Genomic DNA, 16,368 nt, shown 5'->3' with positions numbered 1-16,368 from the left:
GAAAGCAAAATCTTGAACATCACCCTGGATACACACAGCTGCAAAGACATATCTTCCTGGTGTGTCTAGTAAAAAGCCTTTGTGCACTGTAGAAAGAAAAGCAAGAAAGTAAAAACAGAGAAGCTGTACTCTAAGAGGAAAGCAATCATCCTGATTGTCTTTCTTGATCCTCGTCCCTTCAAGAGAATCAAATCAGAGAAAAAAAGAAGCCAGCACCTATCTGTGGATCCTAAGATAGAAGCATTTGTAAGTGAAGCAGTAAAAGACATCTAAGGTACAGGTCCCATATTTCGCTACACTATTTTCTGCTAGATGATCCCTCCAAGGGAAAAGATTTTATGCAAAACTGTTGAGAACAGTAATATAAAATAAAGTTCTATTTATTTTGAAACTTTTCTAGAAGAAAACTAGGTACCAGTCACCCAAACATTGTAGTTTCTACACCAGAATTCTCACCACAGAAACAGCCTAACACCATAAAGAAAGAACACTGTCCCATACTAACTACACAAACTCCCACAGTATTAACCTCTCCTTCCCCTAAATAATATTAAATGTCCCTGCGTGAGTTGATAACCTTTCTTCTCTCCACACTCATCTTTCCTTTGCTCCTAGATTTCATTACATGACGGAGCCCAAAGACGTCTAACGAAGCCGATAACCTCCTCCAGCCTTACCCGACATCTGGATACGGTTTACCTACATCTAAACAACACAAACCAGGGCAGCAGAGTCGTTGACAAACACGCTGTTAGCGAAACACGGCCACAGCGGCCTGAACTTCTGTGCGCGGGGAGACGGGTATCCCAGGCCAGCCCAGGAGGATGGAGCCGCTGCGAGGATGTGGGAGGGAGGAAATGGAGACCCCAGTCCACCCCGCGCTGCCAGCAGGAGGCTGAGTTGGCAGGAACAGCCGAGCGCTGGCCTGGGGAAAGGCAGCACGTAGCGCACAGCGGAGGGGACACCCCCGGGACGGCCCGGCGAGGGGAGCGGAGGGGGGATCTCGGCCGTCTCCCACCGCAGCGGCCGCCAGAGCCCCGGGAGGCGACCTCTCGCCCAGGAGAGGGGAGCAGCCCCCCTCGCCTCGCTTCGCCCGCCCCTCCTTCCCCGCCGCCTCGGGGCTCGCCTCCCCCCACCCCCCCTCCTCCTCCTCAGGCTGGGGCCAGCCTCCCGCCGCCCTCTCCCGCCGGAGAGGAGGGCAGGGGAAGGCGACCCTCCCCTAAAAGGGGCCTCCGGACACGCAGGCTCGCTCGCCGCCCTCCCCGAGGTGGCGGCAGCGGCCTGACCCCTCCTTCCCCTGCGAGCGCGGCCGGCCGCGGCCTCAGCGGCTCCAGCCAGGCCCGAGCCGGGGCGGGAGGAGGAGGAGAAGGAGGAAGGCGGGGGGGGGAGCTCTCACGCAGGGTCCCCCCCTCACAACGCCCGGCCGTTGGCGCCTCGCGGCGCTGAGGGGAGGCGGGGGGGGGCTAGAGTTGGCCACAGAGGGGCTCCTGCCGCCTCCCGCGCTGACAGACCGCCGCGTGCGCCAACGGTCACCCCCGTCACACACCCCAAACCTCCCGTCACACCCCCCACAAACCCCGCTCACACCCCCCACAAATCCCCCTCACACGCCTCACAAACCCCCCTCACACGCCCCACAAACCCCCCCCGGCCGCCAAGCTCAAGCCCCGCCGCCCCGAGAGAGAAAGAGAAAGTCGTTCCGGCGGCTCCGGGGAGGCCCGGAGGAGGGAAACCAAACCGGCCGAAGCCTCACCGGGTCCGGCGGCGGTGGCTCCCGGGTACATGTCTCCGTGTGCGGCGGCGGAGGCGGCGCCTCTCTCCAGGTCCCTACCGCGGCAGCAGCTCGAGGGGAGGGAAGGGGGGGAGGGAGCGAGCCCGAGCCCCGGCTACGCTGTCGGGGGAAGGGGGAGGAGGAGGAAGGGGAGGGGAGGGAGAAGGAAAAGAAAAGGGGAAAGAAGAAAAAAAAAAAAAGAAAAGAAAAGAGGGAGGAGGGCCGGGCCGACGCCGGGAAACCAGGTTACTCGGCGGCACTGAGGAGCGGGGAGGTGGGTGGGGAGAAGGGAGGAGCCGCGGGGTCACGGGGAAGGGCCGCTCCGCCCGCTGCCGGCTCCTCCGGCCTCCTGCCGGGCCCCCGCGGCGGGCGGGAAGCAGGCGGCCGGCCCGCCCGCCCGAGGGGCCCCGCTCCCCGCAGCCCGGCCATGCGGGGGGGCCCCGGGCCGAAGCGGGCGCCCACCGCCTCCAGTCCGCCCCTCGGGGCTCACCGCCTTGCAGCCGCCTCCTTCTCCCCCCCCCGCACGAATTTCATCAACCGGCTCTGCCCAGCTCTTCCCCAGCCCGCCGGCAGCACCCGCGCACGCTGGGCTTTGCTCCTCTTAGCGCCTGCCGTGCGGATAACCAGACGTGAACCATTTGTAGCAGGAGCCTTTCGAAGGCCCTGGAGTCACCCACCGAGATGACCCATGGCTCCTTTTTATCAAGCCTCTGCCTTAGGCAGGTGCAACGTCAACAGACAAAGTGTAAGCTGCAGCCAGGACTGCTGGAGACTTGTTCTTTCAGTGAGACCTTGGAAAATAACCATGTGCCTCTAGCTCTCACTCCACTACCTCTCTTTCAAGACAGTTTGCCTAGTTATGCGGGTTTAAAAGGGATGCTGGATTGGCATCAATATCACATGTGCTGCTTGATCTTAAATGCCCGGTTTACTTGTTACCAGATTTGATTGTTTCACTTTTTTTCCTCCCCAGCACCCAATGAGACAAAGGCAACGCTGCCATGAAAACCTCAGATCAGTCACCTCACTGATCTCACACCTCCATACCACATCCACTTTTTGTTGTATCTATGAAACCCAGCAGTGGTGTGGTACCTCACTGCCTTGTACAACCAGATAATCTCTGACCGTACATATGTAAAGTTTGCAGTGATGGTGATTCCTGCAGGAACTGTCATCCTTTTGTAATCACCTCATTGGTACCTCTTCCTTTCAGGAGCAGAAAGTAGGGAAAAAAAAAATCTTAAACCTGCTAAGGAGGCAAAGAACAAGTTAATTATGTTCACTTCCACCAGAAAGTGTCACCTACAGAATGACAGTATAACAGCTATGATTCATACTTTCATTCACCTGCTCCATTTTGATGCGGAAGCCTTGAAAAAAATAATGCAGTTCTCATCCCAGAACAGTCAAGCCCCTTCAAAGTCAACTGAATTCCTTCAGTAAATATTATCTGCCAAAGGACGAGGCAAACATACGGCTTCTATGCTTCATCAAACAAAGTCATATCCTCCTATATCAGTTCATATTTGCAGTGATATAGAAGCATCTCACTGTTCCAAAGCTGCATCAACTATATGTTTACTCTTCCATTTGGGTCATACTTGTAGATATTCAAGGGTTGCTATTAACAGCTCAGCTTTCACTTCAAGTGTACTGCTCCTGAAACCATTGTTACCACTAGAGTTTCCCCTGGAGTGATTTTGGATTTGTCTGCATTCCAAGCTCCTCAAGTTGCTGGAAAGTAAAGATTTACCAGTAACTATGAACAAATAGAGGACAAAATCATGGGTCAACTTTAGTTCTAGAGTAAAGCCAAGTAGCTCTAGCAAAATTTTGAAGATAAACAAGGGAGCTGGCAAAGGCGTTGCTGTTTTCATCTCTGTGAGGAGTTGGGTAACATTTTTGCACAACCACCAATAATTTCTGGTTCATGCTATATAGCCTTATTAGAGGCTGAAAATGGGGGGAGGGGGAGGGAGAAATCTCCAAAATTAAGAGCCAGAAGAGAGTTATCTGAGGGAAATCTGGCCTTTCTGCTATACTAGTACTAAATGCCGAGCTGACAGGGGGAAACCACACAGTCCCTGTATCGACATCTGATTGTTTTGGTACTATATTTAAATCATTTTCTTCAATCTAATCAGGAAGATAACTCCCTCTAATGTTACATTTCCTGTCATGCCTGTCAGACCTTCTGCATTTAAGTACAAGAGAGTCAAAAATACACTGATAGGTTTCTAGAAAAGTCCACTTGGCTAATTTGGACACCCTGACTAGCAGCACTGAAGCTAATCTCCATCCGATCATGTTTGTAGATGCACGGAATGAGCTCAATACAGACTTCCAGGAAAATGGCCATCTCTGTCCTATATATGGACAAAACCCAAACTGACTGACTGTTGGACACATAAACGCAGAGAATTCTGTCTCACCTTTCTACATCATTCTTCTTGTGAAATCCTGTCCTGAAAGCAACAGCCAGTGAAGCTTACATGCTGAAGGGATGTACCCACGTGGAACTTCATTGGATACCTCACACAATTGCAAAAGAGTTAGCAGTTTGAAAATAACAAGCTAACAAGCAACAGAAGATAGGTGAAATAGAAGAAATGTAAAAGGAGGTTTCACAAAACAATAAACACATATCCCACACTTCTCTCAGGCTCCACAGGATACTCTGCAATTGATTTCAGAAATTCCCTGGAAAACAAGAGATCCTGAAAACAGCAATTAATACCTGGAACATCCTAGAGTGCAATATACTCATATTGATTTAAAGCTGATTTTTGTGGATTTAGCACTTCATAAGCAAAAGGGCTTATCGCTGTGTATACATGACTGCAGACTTGCACAATCAGTTAAATAATAAATTAGTTAAATAGTTTTATTTAAGCAGTTTTCTCATGTAGTTCTGTTGTTCCTGCAGGCTATTTTTATGCTACTGCACACTTCCAGCAGCATTTCCAAGGAACAGAGAGTTACAGCTTTCTTCTACCTCAGTTCTTGAAGTAACAGGACACATGCTCATTTTGGGCCATGTCACTTGCTTTATTTCTGATGCTTTCTGTCCCTGACAATCGGTGTTTTGGAGCACAGTGAAACCTAATTATGTCTTACCAGGCAATTTCACCCGAAAAGACCTCAGTTTTTGAAAAGGCACAGTTTGAAAGAGTGGTTTGAAAGCTCTATAAACCCATTCTTTATTCATACGTGCTCTTTATATGCTATATTGACAATTATATAGTAGTATAAGAACTGCTTAAACACTTAAAATCAGGTTTCTTTAAAGAAAAAAATTGAGTGACTGTTGAGCACAATACCTACCATAGTCATTGGATTTCAAGCTGAAATTTCCCAGAACTGATATGTCTCTAAGAAGGAATTATTAGTTTTGGAAAAACTAAGCATTTTCTAATAATTTTGGAAGCAAAGATGGTATTTAGGAACAGCTTTTAAAAATCATTTATATCAGCAGAAGCAATCTGGGGAAAATATTTTATATACAAATAGGCTAGTGACAAATGATATGACTTTTCTTTTGATGAGAAAAACATACATTGATCTCACTAAGTAAAACCCCTTTCCTTTTTAAACTAAATTAATTTAAAAAGCACAGTTTATAAATGTCTTTTAGTCTTTGATAACAGTGATACAGTTGAAAAAAATTTTACTCAGAGCAGAAGGATGTAAATTTTATTCTTGACTCTGAGGAGATTTAAGCTCATACTTTCCAACTCTCTGCTGGCCTAACTTTTAAGATCACAGAATACCAGGTTTGAAGGAACCTCAAGGCTCACCTGGTCCAACCTTTCTTGGCAAAAGCACAGTCTAGACAAGATGTCCCAGCACCCTGTCCAGCTGAATCTTAAAAGTGTCCAATGGTGGGGAATCCACCACTTCCCTGGGGAGATCATTCCAGCGACTGACTGTTCTCATTGTGAACAATTTTCCTCCTGTGTCCAATCGGAATCTCCCCAGGAGTAACTTGTACCCATTACCCCTCATCTTTTCCATGTGACTCTTTGTAAAAAGGCAGTCTCCATCTTCTTTGTAGCCACCCTTCAAACACTGGAACATGGTGACAAGGTCTCCCCTAAGCCTTCTCTTCTCAAGGTTGAACAAACCCAGTTCTCTCAGCCTCTCCTCACAGGCCAGGCTGTCCAGTCCTTTGATCATCTTTGTGCCCCTTCTCTGGACCCTCTCCAGCCTGGCCACATCTTTTTTGTGTAGCAGGGACCAAAACTGAACACAGTATTCCAGGTGTGGCCTGACAAGTGCTCAGCAGAGTGGGATAATGACTTTATCTCTGCTGGTGATGCCCTTGTTGATGCAGCCCAGCATCCCGTTGGCTTTCTCTGCAGCAGCAGCACACTGGTCACTCCTATTGACCTTGTCATCCACCAGGACCCCCAGGTCCCTTTCCACAGAGCTGTTCCCCAGCTGGGTAGATCCCAGCCTGTGCTGCACTCCTGCATTATGGTTTCCCAGGTGCAAGACCTTATGTTTGTCCTTGTTGAACTTCAGAATGTTCTTCTTAACCCACTCTTCCAGCCTATCCAGGTCTTCCTGCAGGGTGGCTCTCTCTTCTGAAGTATCCACCTCCCCACTCAGTTTGGTATCATCAGCAAATTCATCAGGGCACACTTGATCCCATCAGCCAGGTCACTTAGGAAGATACTAAACAGCGTTGGGCCCAATATCAATCCCTGGGGGACCTCACTTGTGACAGGTTGCCAGTTTGAAAAGGAGCTATTTCCCACCACCCTCTGGGTGTGGCCTGTCAGCCAGTTCCCCACCCACTGCACAGACCACTTGTCTAGACCATTACACACCAGTTTCTCCAGGAGGAGGCTGTGGGGAACGGTACAGAAAGCCTTGGAGGAAGAGGTTATCCTGGAGTGTGTGCATTAGACTTCTCACATATTCTGTGTTCTGCCTTGCATAAGAATATAAAATGAGTGAGATCAGAACAAAAAGGAAGAAGACCATGACTCTATGATTTACTGTGTTCACATGGTTACAGACACTTTGAGGGTTCTAGTCCCCTCCCGAGGGACTGTTTATTATTTTACGATTACTGATTTAATCAGAATTAATCCATGGTAGTGGGACCAAAACCTGATTTTTGTCTTTCTACAACCAGGTGGCTGTCCTAATTACTAAGCTACAAAGCCATACTTGGTTTCTTTTTTCAAATGAATTGCAGTACTTATTTATTAAGAACAAAAAACAACACAAAAAAACCCACCAAAAAACCCCCCAGTCTTTATTATTATTAGATTACTAACTTCATTCACTCAAGAAAGACTTGACTTTTCTAGATGATCAGGGCCAACAATACAACAATTTAACACTATAAAAAGATGCAGCACCACCTATTGGGGATAATTAGGTATGCTGATTATTACAGTTTTAAGTAGTAACAGAGTTTTGTTCTTTGTTGTAATAACCTAGTTATCAGGAAAACAAAACAAAACAAAACAAAAAAACCCGACAAAAACCCAGTAGGGAGAAAAGTAGTTTCCAATAAAAAGAGAAGGGAAGCAAATACTCTACCTGAGACTGTTCATGAACAAACTTGGGGAAGACAATGTAATGGTCTACAGCTGTTTTGTCAAATTAAAAAAAAAAAAAAAAACACCAGACTCAGCATGGCACAGGAGGTGCAACTGCAAAGAACAGTGGAAAACAGTTGTGGGAGGGGATGACTGTTATGGTTAACAGCACATAAAGAGTGAATGAAATGAAATCAGGACAACCTGATTATCTGCCAACACCTTCCTTCCCTTTGAGAGTCAGAAAGACTTGAACCTGTTGCCTTTGGGTGAAGGTGTTGCATGAATCATAGAATCATTTAGGTTGGAAAAGACCCTTAAAATCACTGAGTCCAACCGTTAACCTAACAGTGCCAAGCCCACCACTAAACCATGTCCCCAAATGCCACATCTACATGTCTTCTAAATACCTCCAGCGATGGTGACTCAACCACTTCCCGGGGCAGCCTGTTCCAGGGCTTGACAACCCTTTTGGTGAAGAAATTTTTCCTAATATGCAACTGAAACCTCCCCTGGTGCAACTTGAGGCCATTTCCTCTTGTCCTATCGCTTGTTATTTCGGAGAAGAGACCGACACCCACCTCGCTACAACCTCCTTTCAGGTAGTTGTAGAGAGTGATAAGGTCTCCCTTGAGCCTCCTTTTCTCCAGACTAAACACCCCCAGTTCCCTCAGCCGCTCCCCATCAGACCTGTGCTCTAGACCCTTCACCAGCTTCGTTGCTCTTCTCTGGACACGCTCCAGCACCTCAATGTCTTTCTTGTAGTGGGGGGCCCAAAACTGAACACAGTCATCGAGGTGCGGCCTCACTAGTGCCAAGTACAGGGTAAGATCCCTTCCCTGTCCCTGCTGGCCACGCTATTGCTGATACAAGCCAGGATGCCATTGGCCTTCTTGGCCATCTGGGCACACTGCTGGCTCATATTCAGTCAGCTGTCGACCAACACCCCCAGCTCCTTTCCCGCCGGGCAGTTTTCCAGCCACTCTTCCCCAAGCCTGTAGTGTTGCGTGGGGTTGTTGTGACCCAAGCACAGGACCTGCCGCTTCACCTTGTTGAATCTCATACAGCTGGCCTTGGCCCATTGCTCCAGCCTGTCCAGATCCTTCTGTAGAGCCGTCCTACCCTGTTGATGATGAGCAACAACCTCAAGTTCATTAGTGTGGCTAATTGCTAAAACCAGGTTTGTATAGCCAAATTGGGATCCTTCCAGGGCCAATGAACAATTTAGAACATTTGAACAGTTTAAACAAGAGAAAAATAATGAACTACTAGAGAAAGAAAGGGAACCATATAAAGATTAAGTTGGACTGCAGTAAGAAAGGCAACCTAAAATTGCTTATCTACTTTTAAGTCCTCTCACAGTGATTGTTTTTAGGAGACTATGGTGTCTATACAGAACATGTAAGTGATTCTGGGCAATACAAAGCTGATTTAGAGGCTAAGGGAATCTTGCTTTTTTTTTTTTCTTTTCCATCAAGCAGTCATATCTTTTCTCCTTTTCGGGTATGCAAATGACTTCCTTACCTGCTGGTCTTATACCTGGCAAAGTTTTTAACTCGTGTTGTTTCATGTTTTGAAATGTTGTCTTCAAGTCCCAGATACAAGACTTTACCATTTCACCTACCCTACTTGTTCTTGCTTCCTTAGCATTGAGTCACAACACGATGCAGTTTTCTAGAACCACGGAACAATCACTATGCAGACTTTAATGCTAACTTGTTTTGAACCCAAACATACGCATGCTAATACGGCATAACTACATAAGCAATTCTGTACCCAATGTCTGGTGAAAATACTATTGTCCTGCTATTAACAGGCCATAGGCCTCATACTAACCCAGAAGGTCCCAGTCTTGGTTTATATCAGACCTGTTACCAACTTGTCTGAGAGGTTGCTCTGTGAACTGGAACTTGACACCAGGTGTCTCACGCTGGGATGTTTAGGTGTGGGATAACAGCAAGGGCCCTGAAACTATGGGTGCGGGCAGAAGGTGAAGGCCCCCCAAACCATCAATAACTCACTTATGGTCAGTTATTGGTCATTGAAAAAGTGAAGCCTTCAGAGCTGGGAAAAAGCTGTTTTAAGAAAGGAAGAATCACCTCAGTTCATCTGCACCTTGCTGACGTTTTCCCTTCTTGGCTGGTAAGTAAGTGATGCACAAGCATATCCAGCCAAATCTCTACCACCGCTCTTTACCATCCTCTGGGTGTAAAATACCCACCTCAGGGGCATTTCATCCCCAAGTTACTTGTTTTATTTATCATGAAGACACTCCTGTGCTGTCCTGTAACAGCTTGCTAGCAACACAGTTTTATTATCATCCTAAACCAGAACATTGGTTTTCTGGCCCAAGTCCCAGTAACTCATCACCCTGGAAGTAACTCACTAGCCTGGAATTGTAGAATACGCAGAACCATGTACAGTTTTTTGGCATTTTTTTTTTAGCCCCTCACCTACTTGATATAGATTCATCTAGAATGGAGACTGTTCTGCTCCAAAAGGATGGCGATGTGTTAAATAGGTTGAACAGAGTATAGACAGTCACAGGACCAGAGGTGAAAAGTACATAGCACTGCAAATTTCTGGAGTTTTATTAACCAGCAATCCTGACTGGATAGCCAGGCTTCAAAAAGCTTTGGGAAGCAGAAAGCCTGTTTTTTAGCTTACTATTACATAGTGCTTTGTCTTCATCATAACTTTATTCCAAGCCCCTACAGAGCAGCCTTATCAGTGTCACTCAATAGATGCAGCAAGACAGCCATGAAGCAAGGATGTAGGCAAATCTCATTTAATTATCATCTTTACCAACCAAAGCCTAAGCTTACGTGAATGTCACGTTTAAATTCTAGGTCTTCATATTTTATTTTTTAACAATGCATTTGTAATTGTTTTTAGCTTAAGGACTGCTATATCAGAACCGTTACCAGTGTTCCTCCTCCCTCTGTTAGGGCCCACACAAATTTCCGTTCCTACTTTCACCACTAAAGCAGAACAGATCAAGCTGGCCCCCATCATTCACCTTTCTTCATATCCATAAGCAATAGGAACACTTGCATACTGTCCCCAAATGTATTCAGCTTCAGTACAACAGCACTAAACATGATGATCATTGCAACAAGAATCGCTGGAATACGGAGAACCTGCAAGTTGAGAGAAGCTAGATTTCCTCTGCTGTCCAAAGAGAGCAATGATAGCCATTATTTAAATCCTGCAAAATAAGTTACTTTCTGTTTATGGCAGGATATTTTCAGTGGAGCAGATGTTTCAGATGCTGAATCTAACATTGGGTTTCTCAGCATGAGACACCTGGTGTCCAAGCTATTCAAATAAGAAAGATTCCCTCCTAAATGGATCCCACACCAGACTACATTTATGTATGTGAGGAAGGAACTGATGATTAGACCAGCCCACATAAGGAGCTGCTCACATAGCTATTACTTTATGTCTAAAGTTACTGATATTTGAAACGTAGTTATATACTATAGATGAACTTCCTTCCTAAGCAAATTCTGCCTGGTCTCTATTAAGCCTATAATTCTGTTGTTTGTTTGCACACTTCAGTTACTCATTTCCCAGGCCACAATCACTGGCAAGTTCATTTGATTGAAGAGGACTCTTTTTCTTTCCGTGTTGCTGTTTTCACTCAGATCATCTCATGGACCTACCGGCAGAGCTCTGAGTGCTTTCGCACGGCAGGCCATGGCAGCCCTGGCGTGAGGGACAGACAGGGCAGGCTCCTGAGAGTCATTTGTGAAATCCCATCCTCAAGCACCTAACAATGACAGAAGTTCCAGGATATTACACCCTAATGGAAGGATGCATTTATTTGCTACTTTAAGTTAGGTACTGAAAATGTAGACATTTGTCCTGTGCCTTGTACAGGAAGTTTAAGTAAATGCTTAAAATCAGAGCTGGTGACCCCACTAATAGGGTTAAACACCCACAAGTTAAGCTCTGCAACACTTTGCATTTATCATCTCCAGCAGTAAGTAGTGTCAAATCTTCATTTAGTGAAACTTTTGAGTTGTTTCTGGTTGTGAGGAAGGGATGGATACAAGAGGTCAAGTCCCTCTTGCCTACCTCAGTTTTCACTTGTAATGGTCTAATAAATTGTCAGATTTTTACGAAGGAGCATTACAATAGTAGGCTGTTGGATACACTTTGCTGGCAATGGAAAATTGTCATTTTAGAATTCTAAGCTTTCAGGCTTTTTGCAAATCCTTGAATTATTTTGCTCAAGCTTATTTTTGAAAGTTCAACTTATTTATCATAGAATCATAGAATGGTTTGGGTTGGAAGGGACCTTTAGCACTCATTGTGAGAGACCTGACTTGGTAAAAATAAGCGATGGCGGGGGACTGGGTGCCCTCCGAGCTGAGGAATGTCTCAAACACAAGTAATGAAACTATAGTCACGGGGTGGATCATGTGGAGTCTGGAGCTGATAAGGCTGCCTGGACAGCACAGGATGCAGCTGGAGGGGGGAGCCCTGTGGAGACAGGACGGTTCTGCTCTGGTGCGTCTTGTAAAGTTTCAAGGGCCATTTGTCCAGTGAATGACCTTTGTTTCATTATCTGCAAAATGCATATTAAAGTTGACACCCCGCATATGCTGATGAAGATTAACGAGATCCTGCTAATTACATCATCCCATGAAACACCTTACCCCTCCCCACACATGGGATATGTAGGTATGTGGATTGACCTAGGGGAGGGACCCAAGGAAAGTGTGTGTAAACTGAAGAGGGTGAGGATAACAGAAGAAGTGAAGTGAAAGAAGATGGATAAATCCTGGAACCCTCATTGGTAGGACCGACTCAGGAAGCCAGACTGGTGATCTCTGTTTCTATTCCAATCTCTATCTCTATCTCTCTTCTGCTCTTTTCCCCACTTTTCCGTGTTCTCATTAAGTAACGCAAGACATATTGTACCACTTGCCATAATTTGTTAGATACTTAGTCAATTATTGTGTATCCAATTAATACATTGTGGGAAATTAATAAGTATTTGTGTCTGGACTTTGAGACTTTTCTCACCGTTGTCCACTCCACTGGGGATTTATGAATCTGAGTCACTTGTCTCCCTCATCTGAGTGGGACGTGACAGTCATCTAGTCCAGTCCCCCTGCAATGACCAGGGACATCTTCAACTGCATCATGTTGCTCAGAGCCCCGTCCAACCTGACCTTGAATGTTTCCAGGGATGGGGCATCTACCACCTCTCTGGGCAACCTGTGCCAGTGTTTCACCACCCTCACAGTAAAATGTCTTCCTTATATCTAGTCTAAATTTACCCGCTTTTAGTTTAAAACCATTACCCCTTGTCCAATTGCAACAGGCCCTGCAAAAAAGTTTGTCCCCATCTTTCTTATAAGCCCCCTTTAAGTACTGAAAGGCTGCAATAATGTCTCCCTGGAGCCTTCCCTTCTCCAGGCTGAACAATCCCAACTCTCTCAGCCTGTCCTCACAGGGGAGGTTCTCCAGGCCCCTGATCATCTTCGTGGCCTCTATTGGATCCGCTCTAACAGGTCCATGTCTGTCTTGTGCTGAGGACCCCAGAGCTGGATGCAGCACTCGAGGTGGGATCTCACCAGAGCAGAAGAGGAGAATTCCCTCTCTTGACCTGCTGGCCACACTGCTCCTGACGCAGCCCAGGACACAGTTGGCTCTCTGGGCTGTGAGTGCACATTGCTGGCTCGTGTCCAGTTTTTCATCCCCCAGTACCCCCAAGTCCTCCTCCTCAGGGCTGCTCTCAATCCCTTCATCTCCCAGCCTGTATTGATACTGGGGGTTGCCCCAATCCATGTGCAGGACCTTGCACTTGGCCTTGCTGAACTCCACAAGTTTCACAGGAGCCCACTTCTTGAGCTTGTCCAGGTCCCTCTGGATGGCATCTCGTCCCTCAGGTATGTCAACTGCACCACTCAGCTTGGTGTCATCTGAAAACTTGCTGAGGGTGAACTTGATCCCACTGTCTATGTCACTGATGAAGATATGAAACAGTACCGGTCCCAGTATGGACCCCTGATGAACACCACTCGTCACTGATCTCCATCCAGACATTGAGCCATTGACCACTACCGTCTGGATGTGACCATCCAGCCAATTCCTCATCCACTGAACGGCCCACCCATCAAATCCACATCTTGACAATTTAGAGAAGGATGTTGTGGGGGACTGTGTCAAAGGCCTTACAGAAGTCCAGCTAGATGACATTCGTAGCTCTTCCCTTATCCACTGATGTAGTCACTCCATCATAGAAGGCCTCTAGGTTGGTCAGGCAAGACTTGCCCTTGGTGAAGCCACGCTGGCTGCCTCAAATCACCTCCCTGTCCCACCAAGTTTCAGAAATGGCAACTAAGTCATAGGTTTCTAGCAGCATGGTGGCTTCCAACTCCTCCTGTTTGTTGCTCATGCTGCATGAGTGTGGAGGCACTACAGCCGGGCTGTTGGCCACGTCACCTTCTTATAGGAACACCCCTTATTTCCTTTGAGGTATTTCACTGGTGTTTCCGTTGGATCCTATTATCTCAGGAGCCCCTGGCTCAGCTCTGTAAGACTTCAGGTGTGCTCCAGTGTACCCAGCAAGTCTCAGAGCAACAGGCTGAGGGCTCTTACTAGCGCCCCATCCCTCCAACCTTGACATGTCATCCTGTGGCTTGTCTGTCATGGGTGAGCCTGATATTATCCCCCTCCCAATTCAAGTCTAGTTTAAAGCTCTGTCAATCAACCCTGCTAGCTCATGAGCAAAGACCCTCTTCCTGCTTTAAGAAAGGTGAAGCCCATCCAATGCCAGCAGGCCTGGTGCCATGTAGACCATCCCATTACTGAAAAACCCAAAATTCTGGCACTGACACCAGCCACAGAGCCAGGTATTAATAGTCTAAGTCCATCTGTTTCTTCCAGTGTCACTGCCCACAACTGGAGGAAAAAATTACCTGTGCTCCAGATTCCCATACCAACTGTCCCAAGGCCCTGAAGTCTCTTGATTACCCTTGGACTATATCACTGCAGCTTCATCACCACCCACATGGAAGAGCAGTAACGGGTAATATAGTCTGAATGCCATACCAGGTTAGGGAGTTTCCTAGTGATGTCTTTAACCCGGGCCCCAGGGAGGCAGCAGACTCCCTTAAGAGGAGAGTCTGCCCATCATATTGGACCCTCTGTTCCCCTCAGAAGGGAGTAACCAACAACTATAACCCATCTTTTCTTCCTCATGGAGGTGGTACTGGGGTGGCCCTTTCTGGCCGTGGCAGCACCTCTGGTGTAGATAAATCATCATCCATATCATCCATCGACTGGCCTTCCACACCCAGAGCCTCACACCTGTCGTACGAGGACCTGGCAAGGCGAGGTGGGCAAGGAGGGGCTTTGCCTGGCACCCCGAGCATGAACCTGCCTCCATTCATTCCCTTCCTTTAAGGTTCCGCCTTCAGCCTGGTGGGGGGAGGATACAGGATCCCCTTGATCTTGTTTTGGTTTTTTTTTCTGGTGGCTGTTCCTGTTTCTGTCTCAAGGAAGGTGGCAGAGCATGGTTCCACCGGTCTCTTTCTGAGACTCCCTGATGCTCCTTAACCTTTCTACTTCCACTTGTAGCTCTGCCACCAAGCTGGGCGCATCCTCCCCTTGGTCACACCTCACACCGGTGTTCTTGCTCCTGCCATTGCTCACCAGGAAAAGGCTCTGGCACGCCTGCAGCCCGAGACCTGCCTGGCTGCATGTTTTTTCTGGGAGCTCTGTCTGAGTAGCCACATCTGTTCTGGCGAGTGCAGAGGACATCGCTTTCTGCTGAGTGCATACCACAGCTAAGCTCCTTCTGGGGGGGTGATGACCACCAGCTGAACTCACCTCTCACAGAATCACACAGAATCCCAGAATCATCAAGGTTGGAAAAGACCTTGAAGATCATCCAGTCCAACCATTAACCTCCCACTGACTGTTCTCAACTCCACCAGATCCCTCAGTGCTGGGTCAACCCGACTCTTCAACCCCTCCAGGGATGGGGACTCCCCCCCTGCCCTGGGCAGCCCATTCCAACGCCCAACAACCCCTTCTGCAAAGAAATACTTCCAGTCTAACCAGTCTAACCCTTCCCTGGCGCAACTTGATGCCATTCCCTCTTGTCCTATCGCTTGTTACTTGGTTCAGGAGGCTCATCCCCAGGTCTCTGCACCCTCCTTTCAGGGAGTTGTAGAGGGCGATGAGGTCTCCCCTCAGCCTCCTCTTCTCCAGACTAAACCCCCCCAGTTCCCTCAGCCGCTCCCCATCAGACCTGTGCTCCAGACCCTGCACCAGCTTTGTTGCCCTTCTCTGGACATGCTCGAGTCATTCAATGGCCTTTTTGTAGTGAGGGGCCCAAAACTGAACCCAGTCATCGAGGTGCGGCCTCTCCAGTGCCGAGTACAGGGGTAAGATCCCTTCCCTGTCCCTGCTGGCCACGCTAGTGCTGATACAAGCCAGGATACCATTGGCCTTCTTGGCCACCTGGGCACACTGCTGGCTCATGTTCAGCCGGCTGTCAATCAACACCCCCAGGTCCCTCTCTGACTGGCAGCTCTCCAGCCACTCCTCCCCAAGCCTGTAGCGCTGCTGGGGGTTGTTGTGGCCAAAGTGCAGCACCCGGCATTTGGCCTTAGCCCATTGCTCCAACCTGTCCAGATCTCCCTCTCGAGCTGGCAGGGTGATGACAACCTTCCCGTGCAAACTGCTGCACCACATCGTTCGCCCGCTCTGGCCACTGGCATGCCCGTGTTCTGGGCATTCTGTAGGTGTGGGGGTGGCCACAGTTGCTCTGGCAGTGCCCGGGGCCTCACCAGCATCTCTCTCCGCCGCCCTGGCATGTCCCTGCCTCAGGAAACCCCCGGGCACCAAGATGTGCTGCTCTGCTGCAGACCAGGCCGGCTGCGGAGCAGCCTGCATCAACAACATTCTGGAAAATGCTCTTTAAGTAACTTCACTCTTGTCTGGAAGTCAGTTGATTGCATATAAATAGAATATAAAGATGTTTTGGTGGGGAAGATATTTTGATTCAGTTAAGTA

General features: G+C 47.9%; 1 protein-coding gene across 2 annotated transcripts in view; it reads right to left on the bottom strand.

The window, feature by feature from the left end:
* Window positions 1–2,053, bottom strand: part of AGO2 (argonaute RISC catalytic component 2) — a 66,854-nt gene extending 64,801 nt beyond the window's left edge. The window contains exon 1 of one of the 2 annotated variants that reach the window (XM_074832799.1): window positions 1,754–2,053. In XM_074832799.1, the coding sequence (XP_074688900.1) occupies window positions 1,754–1,784 (31 nt within the window). In that variant the 5' untranslated portion in view covers window positions 1,785–2,053. Of the gene's footprint in view, window positions 1–677; window positions 1,034–1,753 lie in introns of those variants that run through there. The other variant, XM_074832890.1, reaches the window with a different exon arrangement.
* Window positions 2,054–16,368: the final 14,315 nt, after the last annotated feature.

Source organism: Strix aluco, chromosome 1 (genome assembly GCF_031877795.1).
Source record: "Strix aluco isolate bStrAlu1 chromosome 1, bStrAlu1.hap1, whole genome shotgun sequence".
Classification (NCBI taxonomy): Eukaryota; Metazoa; Chordata; class Aves; order Strigiformes; family Strigidae; genus Strix; species Strix aluco.
Note: the sequence above shows the minus strand (reverse complement) of the source record. Positions and strands in the feature narration are given on the sequence as shown.